The sequence below is a fragment of the Nuphar pumila genome, chromosome 15, assembly GCF_984573655.1.
Source record: "Nuphar pumila chromosome 15, dmNupPumi1.hap1.1, whole genome shotgun sequence".
Taxonomy (NCBI): domain Eukaryota; kingdom Viridiplantae; phylum Streptophyta; class Magnoliopsida; order Nymphaeales; family Nymphaeaceae; genus Nuphar; species Nuphar pumila.
In genome coordinates, this window is record NC_143263.1 from 47140110 (window position 1) to 47162745 (window position 22636).

Here is a 22636-nt window from a genome sequence, read left to right on the forward strand (position 1 = left end):
AAGGGGCATCTTTACCGCTGCTAAAGCCCCTTGTGCAATTTTTTTTGCGCCGCTGATTGTGTGCACAATCAGAGCTAATTCGACAATGCTCCCTTCCCTATATATATTTGCTATTGACTACAGTGTGTGAAATCTAGTTGGAAAACCATAGATGCAAGTGTATCCAGTCAATCTGACCTCATAAATTTGATGAACATGCTTTGCTTGTTAGGAAAAATATGATTTTTTAAATTTTGGCACTTTGTAGACCACTGATTTTTTAAGCTCTTTTAAAAACCTGCATCTGCTTATATTCTGTAAATACATGATCCAAGACCTATTTTCTACTAAACAAGTATGCAAATAACATCTGTAAGGTTAGATTCATAAAAAACTGCAAAAAAGTTTTAAAAAAATAGTATGCTCTACTAGATTCCATGTACAAATGGCTGTAGCAAATATTATCCACAAAACACGCACACCGTGCACCCTATACTCGTGGGTAAGGAATTAGTTAAAAAATCTAATTACATATTTGACCCCTTAGATGTGATCTGATGTTTTGTTTAGCAAAAACCGGCCTGTGGGTCATGTTTTCCTGATGCATATGTTGAATCTTCTGGGGGTTTAAAAGTCAACTACATGCAATGTACTATAAAAAAAATTATATCTTTATGTTGGAAAAACTCATGAGTCATACTATGAAACTTTGGAAGAGGGTGATTGAGACTAGGTTGAGGAAGGTTGTCATGATATCGGAGAATCAATTTGGTTTTATGCCTAGAAGATCAACTATGAAAGCTATACATCTTCTTAGACAACTTATTGAGAGAAATTGAGAGAGGAACAAAGATTTGCATATGGTTTTTAGTGATTTGGAGAAGGCACACGATAGAGTACCTAGGGACGTTCTCTGGTGGACAATGATGAAGAAAGGTGTTTCTCTCAGGTACATTAGTATAATTAAGGATATGTATGAAGGAGTAGTAACCAATGTCCGCACTTGTAGAGGGGTGACAACCAATTTTCCTATAACGGTTGGGTTACATCAAGGATCTTCTTTAAGCCCTTTCCTATTTGCTATAGTGAAAGATGAGCTTACGAGATCAATTCAAGAAAATGTGTCGTGGTGTATGTTGTTTGCTGATGATATTGTTTTGATTGATGAGTCTAGAGCTGGGGTTAATGCTAAGTTAGAATTATGGAGATAGACTTTGGAAGCAATAGGTTTTAAGTTGAGTAAGAGTAAGACAGAATATATGAAATGTCGGTTTAGTAAGCAACGAAGTAGTGATGGGAGTGTAGTGAAGCTTGGTGAGTAAGAAATATCGGTGGATGATTGTTTCAAATATTTGGGATCTATCATTCAAAAGTATGGAGAAATTGATGGAGATGTAAATCATAGGATAAAGGTTGGGTGGATGAAATGGAAAAGTGCAGCTGAAGTGTTGTGTGATAGTAGAATGTCATTGCGGTTGAAGGAAAAGTTTTATAGGACTTCAATTAGGCTCGCTTTACTATATGGTACGGAATGTTGGGCTGCCAAGAGACATCATATTCAAAAAATGAGTATAGATGAGATGCGTATGCTTAGATGGATGTGTGAAAATACAATGAAAGATAAGATTCGAAACGAGGAGATACGTAATAAGGTAAGGTGTTGCACCCATTGAAAATAAGATGAGAAAGAATCGTTTACGATGGTTTGGACATATTCGGCGAAGGCCTAATGATGCTCCAGTTAGAAGGATGGAGAAATGGGAAAATATATTAGTTAAAAGAGGTCGGGGTAGGCCTAGGAAGACTTGAATGGAGATGATAGGAAAGGATATGAATGCTTTGAACCTCACCGAGGACATGGCATTGGATAGAAATGATTGGAGGAGAATGATTCATGTGGAAGACCCGGAATGATTTTCTTTGTTGGTTCATATCGCCGACCCCAATTGTTTTGGGATGAAGGCATTGTTGTTGTTGTATGTTGAAAAAATATGATCCAATTAGATTTTATTAAAACAACCTCCCCTATGAGCTCCAACTAGTAATTAGTTCTTTGCCCCATGAAGGTATACAATAACATTAACTTAGCAAAGCTTCTTTTTTTCTTTTTCTTTTTCTTTTTTTTAAATCTAACCTTATATATGTGATGATCCTGCTATGCAAAAATTGATGGTTGTAAACATACCAATTTTTTTTTTACTCGAAAAAAAAATCATTGAAAAACATGATATAATGGTTAATTCCTACTAAATCAACTATGCTAAATCTTGTGTCAAAACATGGTTCGCTCACGGTAGGCTAGAAAAGTGGTAGGAAGCTACCACTTTTCTTATATATATATATATATATATATATATATATATATATATATATATATATATATATATATATATATATATATATATATATATATATATATATATATATAGAGAGAGAGAGAGAGAGAGAGAGAGAGAGAGAGAGGCTTTGGGGAAGATGATAACAACTGAGGTGATTAATCACGGCAAAATTTAACGCTATACTGTATTAATGACCAGTCGTTTTCAATATCATAGTTCCATCTTACGTTTGTGCCTATATGTACTAGCTTATCTTTTTCGATATAGTATGCCAACTATGTCTATAGCCTTAATTATGACAATTTTTTAGCCCGACTTTTCAGAACAAATTTGTGTATAACCCTTTGTTCGGAACAAACAGTCTCTGAAAAGTTGGGTATAACCTGTTATGAAATTAAGTTCTGAAAATTTTACCCCCGATTATGAATTTTGAATGCAAATCCGTCTAATATCCAAATACGATTACTTTAAGATTATTTTATGTTCAGATGTGTATTTAAAAAAGATAAAGAAATCAATGGTTGATATTATACTAAAATTTGAAGATAAAATATTTATATTTTTATAAAAGCTTGTTTTTTAGTAAATAACCAATGATAAATACATCTAACGGTTTAGATTGAACAAAAAAATACTGGAAAAGATTATTTTAGAGGGTCCTAACTAGACCTAACAAAAAAAAAGGTGTAGGACCATCTCCTTCTGTGCTTTCTAATGTGCCCAGTTAATTGATTAATTTGCTAATTGGTTAAATAAGAAAAAGATGAAAGTGGGGACCAAAAAAAAGATCAAAGAAAAAAAATCTGAGTAAAAATTTTTGAAAAGAAAAAAGAGAAGGGAAAACTCCCTTTTCTCGTGAAAGCAGAAGAAAAGCAGTCTCTTTATTGGTGGACCCCACAATTTGGGTCTTGGGTCCGTAATGGTGGGGCCCACGCGCAAATAATTGCTGACCCCGTGCCCGCAACTGATGTTGGCCCCCACCGAGAGGGACGCCCTGTTCTCGTTCGTCCGTTCGCTCTTTTCCGCTCCCATATGCAACGGTCAAGATCTTTCCAGGCGGACCGTCCGACACGGGCTTCCCCGTTTCCCTAGCTTGGGATCCGACTGGGGGTTATGCATCACACACTGCACATGGGAGATCGTACAGCCTCGAATCGACGTAGAGCACGTGTCCCTCTCCATTCAGGGCGTGGCCATCAGAACGAACCAGCTAAAACTCATGTCATGGCCTGCCTCCTCCGACGAAACCGGTTCCCTTTCCTTCTTCTTACATCACCAAATTGATCCTTCCCACTCATCGTATTCCACTTTCCTCAGTGGCCCGAGTTGCCTCTCTCTCTCTCTCTCTCTCTCTCTCTCTCTATATATATATATATATATATATATAAAATTTCCTCAGGGTATATATTTTTTAATACAGTTGAAATCTAGTGATGCAAGTTGTTTTGACTCAATCTAACTTCATAGATGTCTTCAGCATGCTTGATTTAGTGAGAAACGACCCTTTAATAATGTTTTTTTATTAAAAAAAGAGGTCTTTTTTTTAGTTGACAAAAATCAGTATATCTACAACTGTTGATTTTTGCATTGCTAGAAAAACCTGTACACATATAGTATTTAGGTGGTTCAAAAGCTGGTTCTTGCTAAAAAAACAACATACAAATCACATATGTAAGATCATTTTGGACAAGCAAAACATTTTCTCTTTTTAATTTGTTTGTTTGTACATGTAGCAAACTTTAACCCTTTGAGTATAGGCAGTGAAGGATGTTTGCAAAATTAAAGGAGATCGGTAGTGTCATGTCTTTTTCTTTCACCCCACCGGACTGCCATTTTGGTGGTCCTGTGCCCTCGAGATCCTGAGACGTGTACGGGTGCATCGTTTTCTCATGACCACAATGTAACTTTTCTGAAACCACAATCAAACCTGTAACCGTTCCGCCTTCTGCCAAAGCTCCCCACTGGAATGTGCACCACATGTCATGAAAACCAGAATGCATCCCTTACCGTGAAAGAGGATTCTGTCAAACGCTTAGCTACAGTACAACTGGGACCTACGTAAGGTGGGTTTTGTGGTTGTAAACACTGATCTCACTCAGCATTGTTGGCGATTGAAGATGGAGGGAGCTCTCGATCACAGCATGCACAAACAGCAAAGAAGAAAACAACGAAAATAGGGAGAAAGAAGGTGGATGGCTTTTGAGGTTTGCTTCAAGAGAGTTTCCTTTTTTGGTGTAGTTTCTGTATGCCGAGCTAGCCTTTTTATAGACTGCTTACTCTCTTGGATTTCCTCAATCTCGACGAGCAGTTGCGTTAACTGGGGGCGAATCTCGGTGGACCAAGGTTTTAGATAAAGATGGACTTTAGGTTTAAAACAGTTTAGAAAACGGTCCAGCTACATCCACAAACGGGCCCTTGTTCATGGATGAGGCCGAACTATGCGGTTTATGGCCACATAGTCCATCAGCTCCCACTTGGCCATAAAATTGTTGGGCTTGCTCCCACTTTTGTGGGTTTTCCACTAGAGATTACGTTTTTTCCTTTTTAAGGATTTTCATCGTAATCATAAATATCTTAAACCCATATGAGCAACATGTTTTGAAAATAGATCCTCAGGGATTCCTTTTGTAAGAGGATCAGCTACCATGTTCGACGTTTGTAGATAATCAATAATTATCTCATTTTGCTCAATCATGTCATGTATGTAATGGTATTTTACCATTATATGCTTGCTCTTTGAGCTATCAACTCCACTTTTCATTAAGAAAAATGGCAGCCTAATTATCACAAAATAATTGTATAGGTTCAACTTCTAGATTTAGCTTTAAATCAATTATGAACCTACTGATCCATACTGCAAATGTCATGGTTGCATTACACGCGATATACTCAACATCTTGAGTATGTTGAGTCACACAGCCCTGTTTTTTATAGGACCACGCAACAGCTTCTCCTCTAAAGAGGAAGATGTAGTCAGAGGTAGATTTGTTATCATCTTTGCACCCTGCAAAGTCAGCATTAGAATATTTAATCAAATCAAGGTTGCCAGCTTGAAAGCTCAGTTGCAAGTCTTTAGAACCTTTTAAGTATCGAAATATTCTTTTTACTGATTTCAGTGAGGCCAACTAGGATTACTTTGATATTTACTTACAAGACCAACAACAAAGCTTATATCCGGTCTTATACACAACATAAAATACATTAAACTTCCAACAGCTTGAGCATATGGCACGTCCAATTTTTTTTAGCCTTTTGATGGGCAGTCACTTTTACTCAAATTTACTCATTTAGCAACAAGAGTACCAATGGGTTTTGAGTCATACATTCTATATTTCTTTAAGATATAGTCAATGTATCTTTCTTGATTTAAGTTGAGAATTCTTGATTTTATGTCTCGGGTAATTTTAATGCATAGAATATATAAGGCTTTACCCATATCTTTCATTTTAAAGTTAGTATACAACCAACTTTTCGAATTGGCTATCATTTCATTATTATTCTTGATTAATAATATATCATCTACATATAATGACAGAATGCAAAAGGGATTACCACTTTTTCAAACATAAACATAGTGATCTAACTGATTGGCTACATACCCAATCTTGGTTATTGCATTATGAAAAGCCAAATGTCACTGTCTTGGTGACTGTTTAAGTCCGTACAAGAATTTTTTCAACTTGTATACTTTGTCACTATCTATGACATAACAAGAAGCAGTTTTTACATCTATCTGTCATACATCAAGATCGAAGAAAGCCGCTATGGACAAAATTATCCTTATGGATGCAACTTAGCCACTGGTGAATAGGTTTCAGTGTAATCAATTACCTCTTTTTGAGAGAAACCTTTAGCCACCAGTGTAGCCTTAAATTTTTCTATGGTTCCATCAGATTTGTATTTTTTCTTTAGAACTCACTTGCATCCAATAGGTTTTCTCCCTTCAAAAAGATCGGTCAATTTTCAGACCTTATTATTTTCAATAGATTCTATTTCCTCATCCATAGCTTTTTTCCATTCTGATGCTTCATGTGATTTTATTGCATCAGAATATGTCAAGTTATCGATCTTTTCATCCAGGTCTACATAGTAGCATAGCTCCTTAGACAAATATACATAATAATCATCCAAATAGGATGGAGGAGCTCTAGACCTTTTATGACCACTAAATCTTTGAGAAGTAGAGATATTGGAACCAGTTGGTTTATTGCCTAACTATTCTATAGTTGGTTTATTACCAAATTGTTCTGCAGTTGGTTCATTGCCTAACTGCTCATCATCATCCAGTAAATCAAACAAGTCATCAACTGGATCACTGGATTCATTATTAAGTTCTTCAAGAAACTCTACATCTCTACTCTCGATCAATTCCAGTCTTTGATGATATAACCTATAGCCTTTTGATTATTTAGGATAGCCAATAAAAATGCATTTAGATCTATTATCCAGTTTATCCATAGTAGGATCTAGAATCTTAGCTTGTGCTACAGATCCCCACCTTTTGAGATGGACTAACTCTGGTTTTATACCAGTCCATCTTTCATAGGGTATGGTTGAGACAGCTTTGCATGGCACACAGTTCATTGTATACATAGTCGTACTTACAGCTTCTCTCAAAAAATACTTTGGGTAACTGTGCACCTACCAACATGGATCTGACCATGTTCAAAAGTGTTCGGTTATACCTTTCTGCAACACCATTTTGTTGAGGTATTCTTGGCATGGACTTTTTCCTGTCAATGCCAAGATCTTTGTAGAACTTACAGAATTCATTAGAGGTGTATTCACCACCTCTATCTGACCTTATTTTCTTTATGTTTCTTCCAAGTTGTCTTTCAACTTTACTTTTATATATTTTGAATTTTTTGAGTGCTTCAAATTTTTGTCTGATAAGATACAAGTATCCATATCTCGAGAAATCATCAATGACTGTTATATAATATAATATACCATGTGAGTTTGATCCCTGAATGGTCCACAAATGTCTGTATGAATTATTTCTAATAGTTCATTAGCTCGCACAACATTTGATGGAAAGGGTTTTCTTGCTATCTTTCCATATATACAAGACTCGTATTTTTCAAAGTGAGACTTATCAAAAGCAGAAATAATGCCTTGTTGGGCCATTTTCTTTATCTTTTTTATATTTATATGGCCTAATCTTTTATGTCATGCATTTATATCAACACTAAAGGCACAATCAATATAGACAAAAAGAGTTTTTTTATTGCCACATAATTTGAACATGATGTGTTCTTTTACGTATTTACCCTCAAATAAAACTCTACCATGTTTACCCACAGTAACTTTGTCAGGGACAAACCTGACCTCAAACCCTTTCCCAGTGAGAGCTGGCACAGACACTAGATTCCTTCTCATAGAAGATACATACAGAACATTAAACAAGACACTTGTTCCTCCAATGTTTGATCTATAGGATCCAAATTCTAGCACATCGCAATAGGAGTTGTTTTCCATATAGACTTTATGTTCACCAGGTTTCAACTCTTTGAGATTCACAGCTCCATCAGTGGTCTTGGCTATGTGACGTGTAGCTCCTGAGTCTACCTACCACCCTGAGGGCTCCTCATTCACAAAGTGGAACTCCGAAACAACGCAAACAATCTCTTTGTTGTCATTTTTCTTATGGTTGTCGTTGTTGTATCTGTTATTCCCATAATTCTTGTTGTTTAAAAACTTGGTCATGCAGTTCTTCTAGATGTGACCCAATTTGCCATACTTGAAGCACTTGACTTGGGAGCCATTGTTCCTCTGTGGTTTGCGAAAACCTGAGCCATGTCCTTTGTTGAACTTGCCATTACCTTTTTTTCTTAAAGTTATTGGTTTTAAAAGGTACTCGACTATTGGTGGGTGTCTCTTGAGCAATCAACAGCTCAGACTTTTTCTCTTTATTCATGAGTTCTTGTTCTATAGGTAACTGCAGGGGAAACTCAGTTAGGTTGAGATTTTTGGAGTTTAACCTAAAAGTTGTAGTTACCATCTTTCAGGAAGGTGGTAGGCTGTTCAGAATAGTGGATACTTGCATACGGTCTGGGATGATGTTTTCGGCTATGGCTAGGTCTTTAGCCATGACTAACATCCTATTGACATGGTCCACTACACTCTCACTTTCTTTCATTCTATACGAGTTATATTGCTCTAACAATAGTTGGATGTGGACCTCAGATGTTGTATCATATTTTGCATCAATTGCTTTCATCATCTCTTTTGCTTAGGTGAAATCTTCAAACACCCTAATTAGGTCGTCCTCCATGTAGGTAAGCATGATTGTCCTAGCCATTAAGTTATCCTTCAAAAACTTTTCATATTTATCTTTTTCATCCTTTATTGGGGGTTCTTCAGGCTTAGATATAGGGGCATTTAGGATGTACTCTAGTTCTTCTAAGATAAGGGCTAAGGGAATACGTCATTTCCAAATAGCAAAGTTTGCTCCATTCAACTTGTCAGTTTTCGCTAGTTCAGATGCACACACTCGACTAGTCATTTTCTTAAAGCTATTAATTTAGACAAGTTCAGCAAATTTAGACAAAAAAAGGAGACACAATAAAGAGTGAGTTAATTCACAAATTCAGAACCTTAAAAATAAAGAATACACCCTCTTTAGAGATTAAAAAAAAATGCCTCTTTTTTCGGACAAACCTCTTTTTGTGATTTTCAGAAAGACCTGAGTACTCAGAAGTAAATTTTGTAAAATTAAAATAGTTTATGAAATTCCAAAATACGCAAATCTTTTTTTGCAATTTAAAAAAAAAAAGGAAAAACTGCGGGTGAAAAGTTTTTAAACTTTAACATGTTTTTTTTAAATACCCAAAAATTTCATAGGGTAAAATGGACAATTTACAAGATCGGGTATAAAAACCCTTCCCAAGGGTTTTTTGCCTTAAAAGTTCTTGTTGGTTCTCTCTCCTCTCTCAATCCTCTTCAGAGCGACAACGCCGCTGGAGTTTTTTTTGGTCGTTCCTGATGACACTCCGGCTTGCAGACTGTTTGGATTTGTAGATCTGGTCGCAGGCTACTTAGATCTGATTATTTTTGTAGTTTTCCCTCTCTTCTCTCTTGGTTTTCTCTCTCTTGGTTTTCTCAGGGCGATAGAACTGCCAAAGGTTTTTTCGGTCATTTTCGATGACACTCTGGCTTGCAGATGGTTTGGGTATGTAGATCTAGTCGTAGGCTACTTAGAATAGAGCCCCAACCTCAGACACCTTCGAAAAAAAACATTTTCCGTCTATTTGAGGTTTTATGGGTTTCTCGATGTTATATTTTCCGACGAGCTTTCAGGTTTCAGGTTAAAGCTCAATCAGTATGCTGATGGTTGTCTTCCAACCGGTCTTAAAAGTTTGTTTAGGGAGAGGAATAGTGAAAAAGCAAAGTTTTAAGGTGACGCTAAAAAAAAACTAGCATCAGCCTGAACACACTCTACTGACAATATATATATATATATATATATATATATATATATATATATATATAAGTCTGATATTCAACTATGTTTGCAGGTAAGTAATTTAAACGCATATTGACATGCTTGTTTCGAATTTTAAATGAAGCAGATAGAATTTTATTTACAGAAAATGACCTCAGTATGTCAAGGTCCTCACAGAGATTTGTGCAGGATTAAATAAGCATGGTTGTGCTGATTTGCACACATAGATCAAAAAAAAGGTTTTTCTTTTAACCCCAAAAAGGAAAGATTTTACCTTGTTTTTCAGTTACTGACATGCAGGAGCCAGTTGTGAGATCGACTGCTTCAGGCCGGTTCTTACGAAGGTTGTGATTGAGGACCTAACCAAGCTCTGATACCACTGTTGGCGATTGAAGATGGAGGGAGCTCTTGATCACAGCAAGAAAGAAAACAGCAGAAATAGGGAGAAAGAAGGTGGATGGCTTTTGAGGTTTGCTTTAAGAGAGTTTTCTTTTTTGGTGTAGTTTTTGTATGCCGAGCTAGCCTTTTTATAGACTGCTTACTCTCTTAGATTTTCTCAATCTCGATGAGCCGATACGCCAATTGAGAGAGAATCTCGGTAGACCAAGGTTTTAGATAAAGATGGACTTTAGGTTTAAAACAATTTAGAAAACAGTCCGGGATGAGGCCGAACTATGTGATTTATGGCCACATAGTCCATCAAGCATTTGACAGGATCCACTCTTCCTTATCATCCATCCAAAGATATCAACAACACGTTTTTTTGTGAATTTCGGGCACCACAATGGTATGCATTGGCAATGGTTGTGTTATGCCTCTTTGGGGTCATGACCACTGAGGCTCCCACAACTCAACCAAATGAGAAGGTTGATTGGATGAACCGATGGCAGATTAGCTGTAATCACATTGCACACTTTCAGTATACTGCTGTACCTGACTGCCTTTCATCAGCTGTTGGGCCTCGCAACTGATAGGTTGTCAGCTTAAAAATGAAAGGAGATAAAGTGCATCTGCACACTCAAAGTGTGCAATGTGATTGCACCTGATCTGCCGTGGGATGACCCGTATGGTTTTGAATTCTATGACATAATAAGAGAGTAGATTGTGCAACGTACACTAGTAGCCAAAATCAGACACGACCCTTGTGTTTTATATATGGTTTTCCGGCGAGATGACCCTTTTTTATGGCTTTTTAGTATATGCGATAAGCTTGGATGGTTATGAATCACTGAAACCTGGAAGCTTAGGAGAAGTGACAATTTTCCCATGGTTTCAAGCTGTTGGTTTTGAGGAATCCTGTGGGTTCTGTTTATTTCTCTGAGATATCTTGGCAACAAAATAGCGAAAAATAGAATATTGGGATTGGATGGTTAAAAGGTAAGGCTATTTTTCAGTACTTTTTTCACAGAAATTGTGTGGGAGGACGCTTTTCCATGTAGTCGCATCACCCAATGTCCTCTTTTTTTAATAAATGTAGGACTTAGAGAGAGAAGAAAATAACATGTTTTTTTCTATAACAAAAATAACAAATTTTGCTTTTCTAAAAGAGGAGGGAGAAGTGAAGGGTTAGCTTTCTTTATTTTGTTGAACATCTTTCTTTCTTTTATTTAATCAGGAAGCTGGCGTTAGCTTCTAATATTTTAGAGCTGAGACTATCAATGGCAATGCTAATGTTACCGCCCACCCTAGAGATGGGGTTGCGTTTGGATGCCACAGGAGATCTTGAATTTTCTGTATTTTGTTGAACATCTTAGGTAGGAAATGCCAATGGTCCTGCTCTTTATCATTAGTCCAGGATTAATCTACTGGTCAGTGATCAATTGAGGCTGATTAATTACACGTTTGACTTGGATGAGCACATGATGATACCATCATCTGGACCGTCCACCTAGGGAACCAACTCCCCGTGTCTATGGTGAGTTGGGGTCCGCGTTTTTCCCATACAAAGTATGTCTTCAGAAGTATGAATGCAGGCCGTCTATTTTTTGCAAAACCAATGGTCCATGGCTTGAGCTAATCCGCAGTCCTAGAGAATGATGCTCATGCACTTAATATCCTGCAATACTTGTCTTGATCCTATCAAAGGCTAATAATGATTTCAGACTATAATAAATCTCTTATTTGCTTGTAACTATGCATTAAAATTACCATGGTAAGTGAGTGCCTTTCAAAAAAGAAAATTACCATGGTAAGTGGGTCCTAAAGATTGGTAATGAAAATGATGTCTGTGATGAAATGGTATTACTAAAAATTACAGACACCAATGTATCATATGGGCCAATTTCAATATTTGGGTTCTCATAATTCCCTTATTTAAAAGCAATGATATGATTACGGTCTTTAAATACTCCCACTTGGTGTGGGGCTGTTTATTTAAAAAATTCAAGTATCTCATATGACTTCCATAATTGAAAATAAAAGGATAAAACAGAAACATACGATTTTAAGACCATCATAGGGAGAAGAAAAGAGTTTTGTTTGCCCAAGAAATTGTGAATTATGATGTATGTGGGTGGACCACCATAATTAAAGAAACCCCAATCTACTTTTTCATAAACCTTATGGTCTAATCATTAATTATAATCAGAGGTGAGTTTAAATTGCTGCAAAATCCCCAAGGGAGAAAGGGAAGAGAAGGTGGCCAAAGCAGCCAACCCCTCCATTCTCCTCACCTTTTCCTCCACTCCCCCCATTTTCCTTGCTTGTTTTCGATTTCTTTCTTCCCCACCAAAAGAAGACCTCTAAAATTTGCAAAGCTCTGCTAGATATATATCCATGATTGGAAAGAGAACAAGGCCACTTGCCAAGAATTCGTCAAAATCTAGACCCATGCCTAACAAACCAGACACACCCACAATCAAGAGCCCACCTTTCCATGCTTTCATAGACCAGGATGGCCCAAAGAGCCCAAAATCACCACTAGAGATGAAAAGCTCTTCCAATTTTGTCAAGTCACCAAGAGGGTGGCAAAAGAAGGATTCCGAGGGGATAGGCCTTGGAATTGTGGCAGCTATGAGCAACAACAGCAAGACCCATGATGCAGTACTTTCCTGTAAAACCTGTATCTCTGCTATCTTGGCTGTCCCCATAAAGAACCACCCTGTCTCACAGCCCATCCCAATCGTTTCTGCTAAAGCCTCGCCAAAATTTAGAGACACAAAGTTGGAGGATGAATTGTCAGAGAGCTACACGTGTGTGACATCCCACCATGGGCCTAACTTGATCAGAAAGCATGAATATTTCTGTGACAAAAGTGGGGAGGAAGAGGCTGAGAATCAATGGAGGGGCTCTGGTGTGTTCTTTGCTTCACTACCCAGATATCAAGGGACGACCCTCCAGAATGATGATTTTCTCAAGCACTGCTACCTTTGCAGGAAAAGGCTTCATGATCAGGATATCTACATGTATAGGTAATTGCTTGATTATGATTGCCTTTGTTTTCTATTTTTTTATAGAAATAGGCGTTTGCATCTCTTACCAATATGACTGCTGTCATAGTATATACAAATAAACCTATTCTGGGGGAATTTTTTTCAATTATTTAGTTTGCTTTTAGTCGATTATGAAATGGGTGTGGTGACTTTTGTTATAATTTATTTGTTTTTACTGCGTTTTTGTTTTTAAATTTTCTGGAGATATCTTTTACTTGATATAAAAATCCCAAGGATCCAGAGGTATTCATGATAATCTTGTAATTCCAGAGTTGTCTGTGTTGGTTTCTTTCTCTTTGGTGTCCGTAGTTTTTTCACTTATAAGTTTATAACATATCCAGAGAAAAAAAAGCAGACTGAAATTCACTTTACATTGGGAATCAATGTCTGTTTTTATATACAACATTATCAGGTCATGTGGCTCCTATTTTCTTTCATCCCCTCTTTTTTACTGACAGAAATACTGAGAGGAGAGCTTTTGTAGTTAGGGTTTGATAATAGAGGTTGAGATAAATTTAGCAGCACTATATAGGTTGGATCAAAAAGGTGGTTGTAGTGAAGTTTGTAGTAAAATATTTCATAAAATTGTGTTCAAATTATTTTATGTTGGGAGTTCTGACTTGGGTATCACAGGTAGATATTGAGGCCCTTTTTAGTTGGGCCTGGCCTAAACGTTCATGTGATTTGGCAGCTTTAGATAAGCTTCAATTTGAGTCAATAATTGAGATACCATTATTCTTACTGTTCAACCATTTAAAATAAAGAGTCTGATATTGATGTTGCATACGATCGAGGTGGATGTGTAGAGGTTTGGGGGCTTTTACCTCGTCCTGGATTAGATCTGTGATGGTCATTTGACAAAGCAAGAAATGTTTATGATTCCAACGCATGTGGTTGAGTAGTTTACTTGTACATTCTTTGTTTCTTTCCATTAACGTACACCAAGATCATATGCTTCTTTCAGTCTCCATTAGTGGTCCAGTCATTATTAGAGGCATCAGCAATTTAAAAGGCCAAATGCTTTTTTCTCATTCAAATCCATTTTCCTATACTGGACAAACAATACCATTTAAATATGATTGCCAATTTGGTACTACTATCTCTGACAAACTTAGCTTTTTCAGGTAATAATAATATATATAGATATATATTAGGTATGGTCATCATGCAGAGGGAATTTAATCACTTGGTAAAACTCTTACTGGTTTCCTGTGCCAAAATTAAGTCCATTGTCTGTCATAGTTTTAAGGACTTCCAATACTCGACGAAAATGAGCCAGGATTTAGCCTTGCTTGGCCTGTCTTAAGGCTCTGTCCACCCTGCTTGCTCTGGTCCCGTATATTCATGATAAAGCACAGGTCGGTCAAAGTAAGCTGGTTCTTGGTGTCTCTGGTCTGGATTCTGGCCTAACTTGGCGAACTGTCCATGTATTCAACCGATGGTATAGGCTTTTTCCTCTACATCTCAACGTGTTGCATTGATGGTTTTCTTTGTTTCTTTTCTGCAGAGATAAAGCATTTTGTAGCGTGGAGTGTAGATTCCAGCAGATCGTGAGTGATGAATACAAAGAGAAATGTTGGTCCGAGGCCATGAAGCCATGTGACTACTCTGTTTCTCCCTGTTCTGCTCCAAGGCTTTTCTCTGCTGGTGTTGCAGCAGCTTAATTACCAAATGAAAATAATCTGGCCGGCGTTAGTGTATTTCTGAGAGCTTTTAGAGAATTTTATGTAAATTTTCCTCATCTAAGAAGCCCTCTTTGGGTATAAAAGTAAATATAAAAATGTTTCATATATGAATTCTTAATGTTGCAAAAAACATATTATATCTATTTTTTCATATATTTGATCTTTTTAATTGCATGATTTGCCAATTGTCACGTAGAGCGCCAATTTTACACTTCTACACTAATGCCCCGACGACATGCCTCATTCTCTCCTTGGGTGCAAGTTGGCAAACTGCATGAGCCCAAATCATCTTTTCAGTCTTTCGAAATCGGATCTATTTAGGTTTCAATCAGCCAGTCGCCTGCATTGCCCATGTTGTTCACCGAAAAAGCCTTTGTGCAGTCAGCAGTGGTACCATCTTCGTCATCTCCTATTTTCGGTGGTGGTTCAAGCTTGCCCGGTGCTCCAATCGCTTCCCACTCCTCTCTACCGCCATCATCGGCTTTGGTAGGTGCTCCCGAAGACTGTGAAAATTTTACCGCTGATGAATGCTTTGTTGGCGCTCCTTCCAGAGGCACTTTGATGATGCATGGTGATGTTGGTGCTCCTCTCGGGAACCCGTTATTTTGGAATCTGCCTTCCTTCCTGTTTCTATGCAGGTGGCTTCTCGGTTCTCGATCCTTTCAGCCGTCAAGAGCTTTTTTGTTTGGCGCTATCGAGGCTTTTGAGAATCTGGCCTATGATGATGTCACTCATGCTCAACAGTTTGCCACCATCCCATTTTCACATGCTCATGTTTTTAACTCCTCTACTGTCAAGGTCGTTGTGCCATTATCTGTCGGCGCCTCCGCTCGTGCTCCTGTTTTGCACGATTTTGTGGCGGCTTCTGGAGACGTGTGGCTCTCGTAAGCATCCGTATTTTGGAAACTCGCACTTCATCATTTTCCCATGCAGGCATTTTGATGGCTTGGCGGTCCACGTTATGAGTTTCAATGCCCTATCTTATCGAGCTATCAACTGCATGATGATCCGCTTGCAGGCTCCTTTTCTCCTATCTCCCGCGGACTTCATGTTTCATCACCCTTCGCATCTGGCAATTGGCCACAGTTCATCTGGGGAGCCGGTTACTTTTAACTCTGGAGACTCATCTCCTACGAGTGATGATCCTACAGTAGGGCAAAGTCATCTCTTTTCTACACTGGGTATCGAAGTTGATGAAGTTGCCCGGCTTCTTGATGTTTTTCTTTCCTCACAATAGTTGCTTCATATCTTAGACGTCATGCTTGCATCTGTTGTTGTGGTCTCTGACCTTCTCCCTTCCTCTCCGGCAACCTCATTTGGGGTCGTTCTCCATATGCCGACTCCCAACTCATTCCCTCAATCAGGTGTTAGGGCTTGTTCTGCCCGCCGAGGGTGTCGTTGTAACCCGCACACCTCAGCCTCCCATGCTGGTGGTTCTCCTCGGCGTTCAGCCAGAGCTCGAACCCCTTGGAGTTTTGCTGGCATTCAGCTATGAAGGCTCTATGCTGGAATATCAAAGGGCTGAATTCTCTCGACAAACGCATGTTCTTGGTAAGCTGGATTCGCCAGGAAAAGCCAGATCTCATTGCCCTATGCGAAACAAAAATGGAAGATGTCTCTCAATCTGTCATTTCTGAAATTTGGAGAGGGCAGACTTATTCTTTAAGCTCGCGGTCCACTACGCTGGTGGTATTCTTATTCTCGCAAAGCCTTCTCTGGGTATCTCTCAAGTCGACGATGGCATGTTCTCTCTTTTAATTGTCCTTTCCTTGAAAACGAGAACTCTTACAACGATGATCACTATTGTCTATGGCCCCAACTGTTCTCCCCTTCGACCCGCGTTATGGTCCGATTTGAGTAGGATTATCAGTTCTTTTGGGGAGTTGCACCTTCTTATGGGGAGACTTTAACTGCTTGTTGTTTATTCATGACTCAAATCCTCATATTTCCTTGTCTAACTCTATGTGGGGTTTTCAGGATTTTGTCCAACAGCAGCAGCTTTACCTTGTTCCTCCTATCGGTGAGCCTTTATCTTGATCGAATAGAAGGTCTTGCCCATGCTACAGGCTGCTCGACCGAGTGCTCATCTCCCATGATCTACTGGTGATCCTCCCCGACATCACCTGCTTCCTCCTTCTGTCTCAGGCCATAGCCAGGTTGTCACTCGTTGAGGGGAAGGTTTTACCTCTGCAAGGACTTTTGTCTTTGAAAAGTGGTGGTTGAAGGAGCCTGACTTCGAATATGTGGTCTACCGTTCGTGGAGCAAGCCTTCTACTACGGTCAGGGTCGTCATCCAGTGTCATGAGAAGCTTTTTTGCCTCGATTGCGGCATCAAAGATTGACTTCTGAATCATAATATCAGTAAATTCCAACAAATGGATGCTTGGGAGCAAGAGTTGTCGACCATTCATCATTCTATGTCTTTCTCATACTCCTTATTTTATTCGACTATTCATAGCTTAAAGGTCAGGTCCACTAAGCTTTCTTTGCTTCTGCAAACATGGCGGACCAAGGATGAAATTAGATGGAAACAACGAACGAGGGTGCATTGGCTTACAGCTGGTGACGGCAATACTAGCTTCTTCCACTCCTACCCTTTGCACCGCCGCAGGAGGAACGTTATTCTCTCTATCTCCATTGGGGGAGTCAGCTACTCCGCCTACAATGTCCTTCATGTGATTTCTCAATATTTCAAGACCTTTTATATTGCCTAGACATTCGTCAACGACACTATTGGCACTCTTCTCGTATGGGCTATCGACCAATCTCAAGCCAGAGTTATGCAATCTAAGTTTGCTGACGCTAAAATCATTTCGACTATCAATGGGCTTTCAAGATGGAAAGCTCTTGGCTACAATGGCTTTCCCGTAGATTTCTTTTGTATCTTTTGGTCTTGCATTCAGCGTGACATTATCAATGACTTTGTTAAGTTCCATCGCAATTGTCGGTTGCTGGTTCACATGCACTTAGCCATTGTCTCTCTCATCCCGAAGGATGTGGCGACCTCTGATATCTCGAGGTTTCGTCCAATTTCGGTTATGAGTGCGCTCTACCGCATTATTGCTAAGTTTTTGGCCAATAGGCTTAGAGTCGTCGTTGCTCAAATCTTCTCGGACTCTCAATTCACTTTTATCCCCCACAGGCGGATTCAACACTCTTTCATCTTGGCATCAAAAGTTCTTCACTCTTTGCATCTCAGCAGTCAGCCTTTCTTCTCTCTCAAGCTCAACTTCCATAAAGCCTTTAACTCGATCCATTGGCTTTTTTTATTTCACATGCTTACCAACTTCGGTATCGGTCGCCGTTTCTCTCGATGAGTGCGCGAGCTGGTATCAAATTCTCACTCTTTGATTAAGCTTAACGAAGCAAGAGGTAGGTAGTTCAAGCTTGGGTGCGGTATTCGGTAAGGTTGCCTTCTCTCTCCTTTGTTCTTTAATGCCATCGTTGAGGGTCTCGTCGTATTGTTCAAGAGGGCAGAAAATAAAAGCATAATTGATCACATCGACATCCAGGAATTCCCCCATCATATTTTCACATATGCTGACAACATGATCCTTTTCAGCCACGCTTCCGCACAACAGATGCTGAGATTCAAGCTCATCCTTCAGTTTTTTCTCTCTCTTTCGGGTTTATCCCTTAATGATAGTAAATGTTGTTTGTCCATGTTCAATGCCCCATCTTTCTTGTTAGCCGCCGGACAACAGATTTTTGGATGCGCAACTTCGGATTTGCCTATTTCCTATCTGGGCCTTCCTTTACAAATAAAGTGCATCCCCTCAGCCGCTTGGACTGTCACTATCCAAAAAGTCTGAACCAAAATTTCTTCTTGGCAGGCTTCCTACATTTTCATCGTCGGTCGGCTTACCCTTATTAGGCATGTCTTGTCCTCTATCCCAGAATTTTTTATGTCCATGTTTATGATGCCCAAGGGTGTGGAGAAGAAGTTCTCCAGTTTGATGGTGGATTTTCTTTGGTCTGGTTGCCACCTTTAGACGAAGCGCCACCTGGTTGGATGGAACTCTTTGGTGTTACCAAGGCGTATGGCTGGTCTGAGGATCTTCGCTCCCAGACTAAGGAGTATTGCTCTCATCGTGAAGCAATGCTGGATGGCGCATCATCCAGGCAATCCATGTGCTCATCTGCTCCATGCTAAGTATGGTTTTCTTGAGTCGATCTATTATATCCATCGTCCCCACAGGCTTCATATCTCGTACTTGCGTCGCATGTGGCTTAAGGCCATATCTTTCGTTCTCATGCAAGATGGTCATCTCGGTCCTGATGCATAGTTTTTACAATGGGCAATTGCGCCTAGCAGCGTTTTGTGCATCAGAACTCTGTATCGGTCTCTTCTTTCTCCTGGGGCTGACTGGCTTCCTGAGTGTCTTTTATGGGTGAATGGGTCAACTCCCTGCTCTCGGTTCTTAGCCTGGTTAATTTTACATGATAGGGTACAGACGGACAGCTTCCTTAAAAATATGGATTTTCAGTATCCGAGTAGGTGCGTCCTTTGTCAAGCGGCGGAAGAATCCACCTACCATCTGCTTTGGGTCTGCCCAATCTTTGTGGATCTCTCTAAAAGTACGTGGTATCAATCTGAAGTAATCGTGAGACAGGAATCCTTCGCGCTCGACCTTCTGTGGGGTCCACCGCAGGTTCGCAGTTGCAAGCGGTGGCGGCTGATATGTTGAACTTGGCTTCTTACTTCTTGGTGGGTTGTGTGGATGACTCGCAATAATGCGATCTTCCGTCAAATTTTGGTTGCTTTCAATAAACTCGTCCATTGCATCTTGGCCGATGTGTACGCAATTTTGTGTCTCTCTTCACATGTTATCCACCCCCTTCAGTTGCCTTCTCTTCCTCAAGACCCTGGCTGATCTATGTGTTCTTTTATTTTTATGTTTTGCCTTCGTGCTTTCAGCCCTTTTTTTGGGGAGGTTTGTTGTTTCTTGTTTTCGTGGGCTCAACTTTTTGTTGATCCCATGCCTTAGTAATGTTGATCTCTCTCTCTCTCTCTCTCTCTCTCTCTCTCTCTCTCTCTCTCTCTCTCTCTCCTGCCTGTATTCCTTTAGCATTATGCCATTTGTTCCTGCCTGAGTGGCAACGGGTCTGGAGAGAAGGTGTTGGCCCCTTCATCTCAGGTCTGACTCCCACCACGTATGTGGATGCCTTTAACTGGTGGGCTTTTCAGGGTGTTGGTGACCCCACTTGGGGTTTTTCCCAGGGGGTGGGCCTATTAAGTGACTCAGCTGCCAGCGAGGGTTCCACTGGAATATGACAATCAGAAATATGAGAACTAATGTGTGAAACCGTGTTTTTATAGATTTTTTATTTTTTTCTTGAATTTAACCTTATGGATGTGATCTACATGTTTGGTTCTATAAGAACTCGCTCTTTAATCTTTGATGCATAAACGAGATTTTTTTAAGGCTTTAAAATTGATAGGTCGTAATCTTCATAAATATTCAAGCATTCAAAAATCACATTTCTTCTTCGAAAATACACAATCCAATTGTTGATTCCTACGAAATTCATCATGCCAAAAACATCGACATGGTTGGATTTGCAAAAAAAAAAAAAATTAAATGCCCATATTTCTAGTTCACATATTCTAGTGAGTATATATATATATATATATATATATATATATATATATATATATATATATATATATATATATATATATATATATATATATATATATATATATATATTAAACATTAATCGGGTGATAATAATTATTTTTATAAAATGAATGTAGCCTGTTTTTTTTTATGACAAGGAACCCCGCTTAAAGGGCTCACAGTGGTCACCAACATTCAAGCCCTTAGCTCTTACTGAGCCCACCAGTTAATGGCACCTTCACACTCAGTGGGAGACGAACCTGGGAAGAAAGGGTCAGCACCTATTTTGTATTACTATCAAAAGCATCCAAATAATAAAGCCGTGGTCAAGACAACACTGTGGCTCAACTGTGCGTACAGCCAAAGAGGGGGCAGTTGGAGAATTACTAAAAGGTTTATGTGACTTGTGAAAACAATGCAGCCTGACGGGTGGCAACAAGATTGCAGTTATCTCTTTCCAGCTGACTTCTTTGAAGCTCACTCAAAAGTTTCCTCTCTTATATAGGTATATTATGTTGAAAAAAATGAACTTTTTTTATTATTATTATTATCAATCTGGGGGAATAAAGCCCCTCTCCTTACCAAGGCAGTTGAAAGTTTACATTCCAATCCGGGGGTTAGTCTTTCCACGGAACAGGATCCCCATCCTTGAGACATAATTCAAAGTACAACAAAGAGTCAAGTCCGGCTCCCTACAGCAGCCTAATGCATTCTTCAGAGATGTCTTCTCTCATCCTTGACAGCCAACTCCAGTTGTTGGAGAAGAGCAGGAGCTGGTGTCCAGCAGTTTCTAATCGGTGCAGTAAGTCATTGACTAACCTGGTTTCCCGCAAGAGAGAGTTATAAGCTGTTTGGATTGCTCCTATTAGCTTGAATTGGCCAGGGTGCTTCCCAACAGCAAAAGCAATCCTAGTGTTGCAAGCCAAAGGGTGAGAGAAGATCTGGACATCCAAGTAACCGAGAGGAGAGGGGATCTACCAATTTGAGATAATCTTAGTTTTCATTGCTTTATCGCAAGTTTTGCAAATCAAACCCTACAAATGTGATTTGATCATGGAGACCTAACTGTTCGAATAAGCTGAAACTCGTAGGCGCGGTTGTGTTGACCCAATTGGACCTCATAGATGGATTCAACATGATCCAAATGCTAGATATCTGCTGTTGGATTGTGCTTCTTTGGTGAAAAAAATGAATTTAGAAGCCGAAAGAATATTGCACATTGTAGGTTGATTTTTCAAGGCTTATAAAATTGTGCCTATATATCGTAATCAGACTATCTAAGAGTCAATTCTCACTAACCTAAACATGTAGATCACATATGTAAGGTTAGTTTTATGAAAAAAAATCAAAAAAGAAAACTCATTTGTAGCAATGGTGACGTGAACAAATGTTATCCCATGGGCTTGGGGTGTTTCGGACAAAATCCCTTTGCCGTGAGGGGTGTTTAACAAACGCCCCCTTAGAGAGTGCAAAAAAACAGAAAAGATATCGTGTGCCATGTGATGGCACACTTTTAGTGTGCTGCTTCACCTGATCGCCCTTCATTATTGCTTGGGGCCCACAACTGACAGGCCCTATCTCCAAGATGAAGGACCATAAAAAACATGCCCTTCCCAATATAACTGCTAGCCTCTTCAGTGTTGGAAGTTGGAACTGCGCTTCTCATGTTATTTTAAAAATTATCTTTTTATTAACACACATATGCCTATGATGGATATTTTTGAAAAAAAGAGTTGGAATATGCATTTTAAGTGGAAGCACATTGCACCCCTTTCTCACTATGGTACCTGTGAACAAAAAACAGACTTCTCCAACGAGAAACGGATCATGTCCAACGACCTTGGGACCTGGTTGAGACACTATGCCACTTGCATGCTCGGTTGATCACTTTTTTACTTTTCCTGTTCTCTCTCTCTCTCCAGCAAAGCTGGCAAATATATACCACAGCGAGATTTGAACTGGAGACCTGTGGTGAAAGATAAGCTCATTTTTCCAATATCACCATACATGCACGACAAAGCAACAAATGTTTCATGCTTCAGCTAACCACAGGAGACCTTGGTCGGAATTAACAGAAGCATTTTCTTCACCCATATTGTCATCTTCCCATACACAAAAGTGCTCAATGCAATGGATG

At 39.2% G+C, this 22636-nt stretch overlaps 2 protein-coding genes across 2 annotated transcripts; both read left to right on the forward strand.

The window, feature by feature from the left end:
* Positions 1–12380: 12380 nt before the first annotated feature.
* LOC149815343 (FCS-Like Zinc finger 14-like) lies at positions 12381–15029 on the forward strand. Its single transcript, XM_089989179.1, has 2 exons — positions 12381–13172; positions 14701–15029. The coding sequence occupies exons 1-2, from the start codon at positions 12538–12540 to the stop codon at positions 14855–14857; spliced, it is 792 nt and encodes a 263-aa protein (XP_089845305.1). The 5' UTR covers positions 12381–12537; the 3' UTR covers positions 14858–15029.
* A 2090-nt stretch (positions 15030–17119) lies between these two features.
* On the forward strand, positions 17120–19031 carry LOC149815344 (uncharacterized). Its single transcript, XM_089990527.1, has 4 exons — positions 17120–17157; positions 17337–17553; positions 17782–18079; positions 18808–19031. Exons 1-4 carry the CDS (start codon positions 17120–17122, stop codon positions 19029–19031), a joined length of 777 nt encoding a protein of 258 aa, XP_089846653.1.
* The last annotated feature ends 3605 nt before the right edge of the window (positions 19032–22636 follow it).

Bases quoted from the DNA above. Each gene is read 5' to 3' on its own strand.
- LOC149815343 (XM_089989179.1), top strand. From the start codon at position 12,538: ATGATTGGAAAGAGAACAAGGCCACTTGCCAAGAATTCGTCAAAATCT. The intron at 13,173-14,700 runs GTAATTGCTTGA...TCTTTTCTGCAG, and splicing joins CAGGATATCTACATGTATAG to AGATAAAGCATTTTGTAGCG.
- LOC149815344 (XM_089990527.1), top strand. From the start codon at position 17,120: ATGTGGTCTACCGTTCGTGGAGCAAGCCTTCTACTACG. The intron at 17,554-17,781 runs GTGATTTCTCAA...TCTTGCATTCAG, and splicing joins CCGCCTACAATGTCCTTCAT to CGTGACATTATCAATGACTT. The intron at 18,080-18,807 runs GTCAGCCTTTCT...ATGATGCCCAAG, and splicing joins TCACTCTTTGCATCTCAGCA to GGTGTGGAGAAGAAGTTCTC.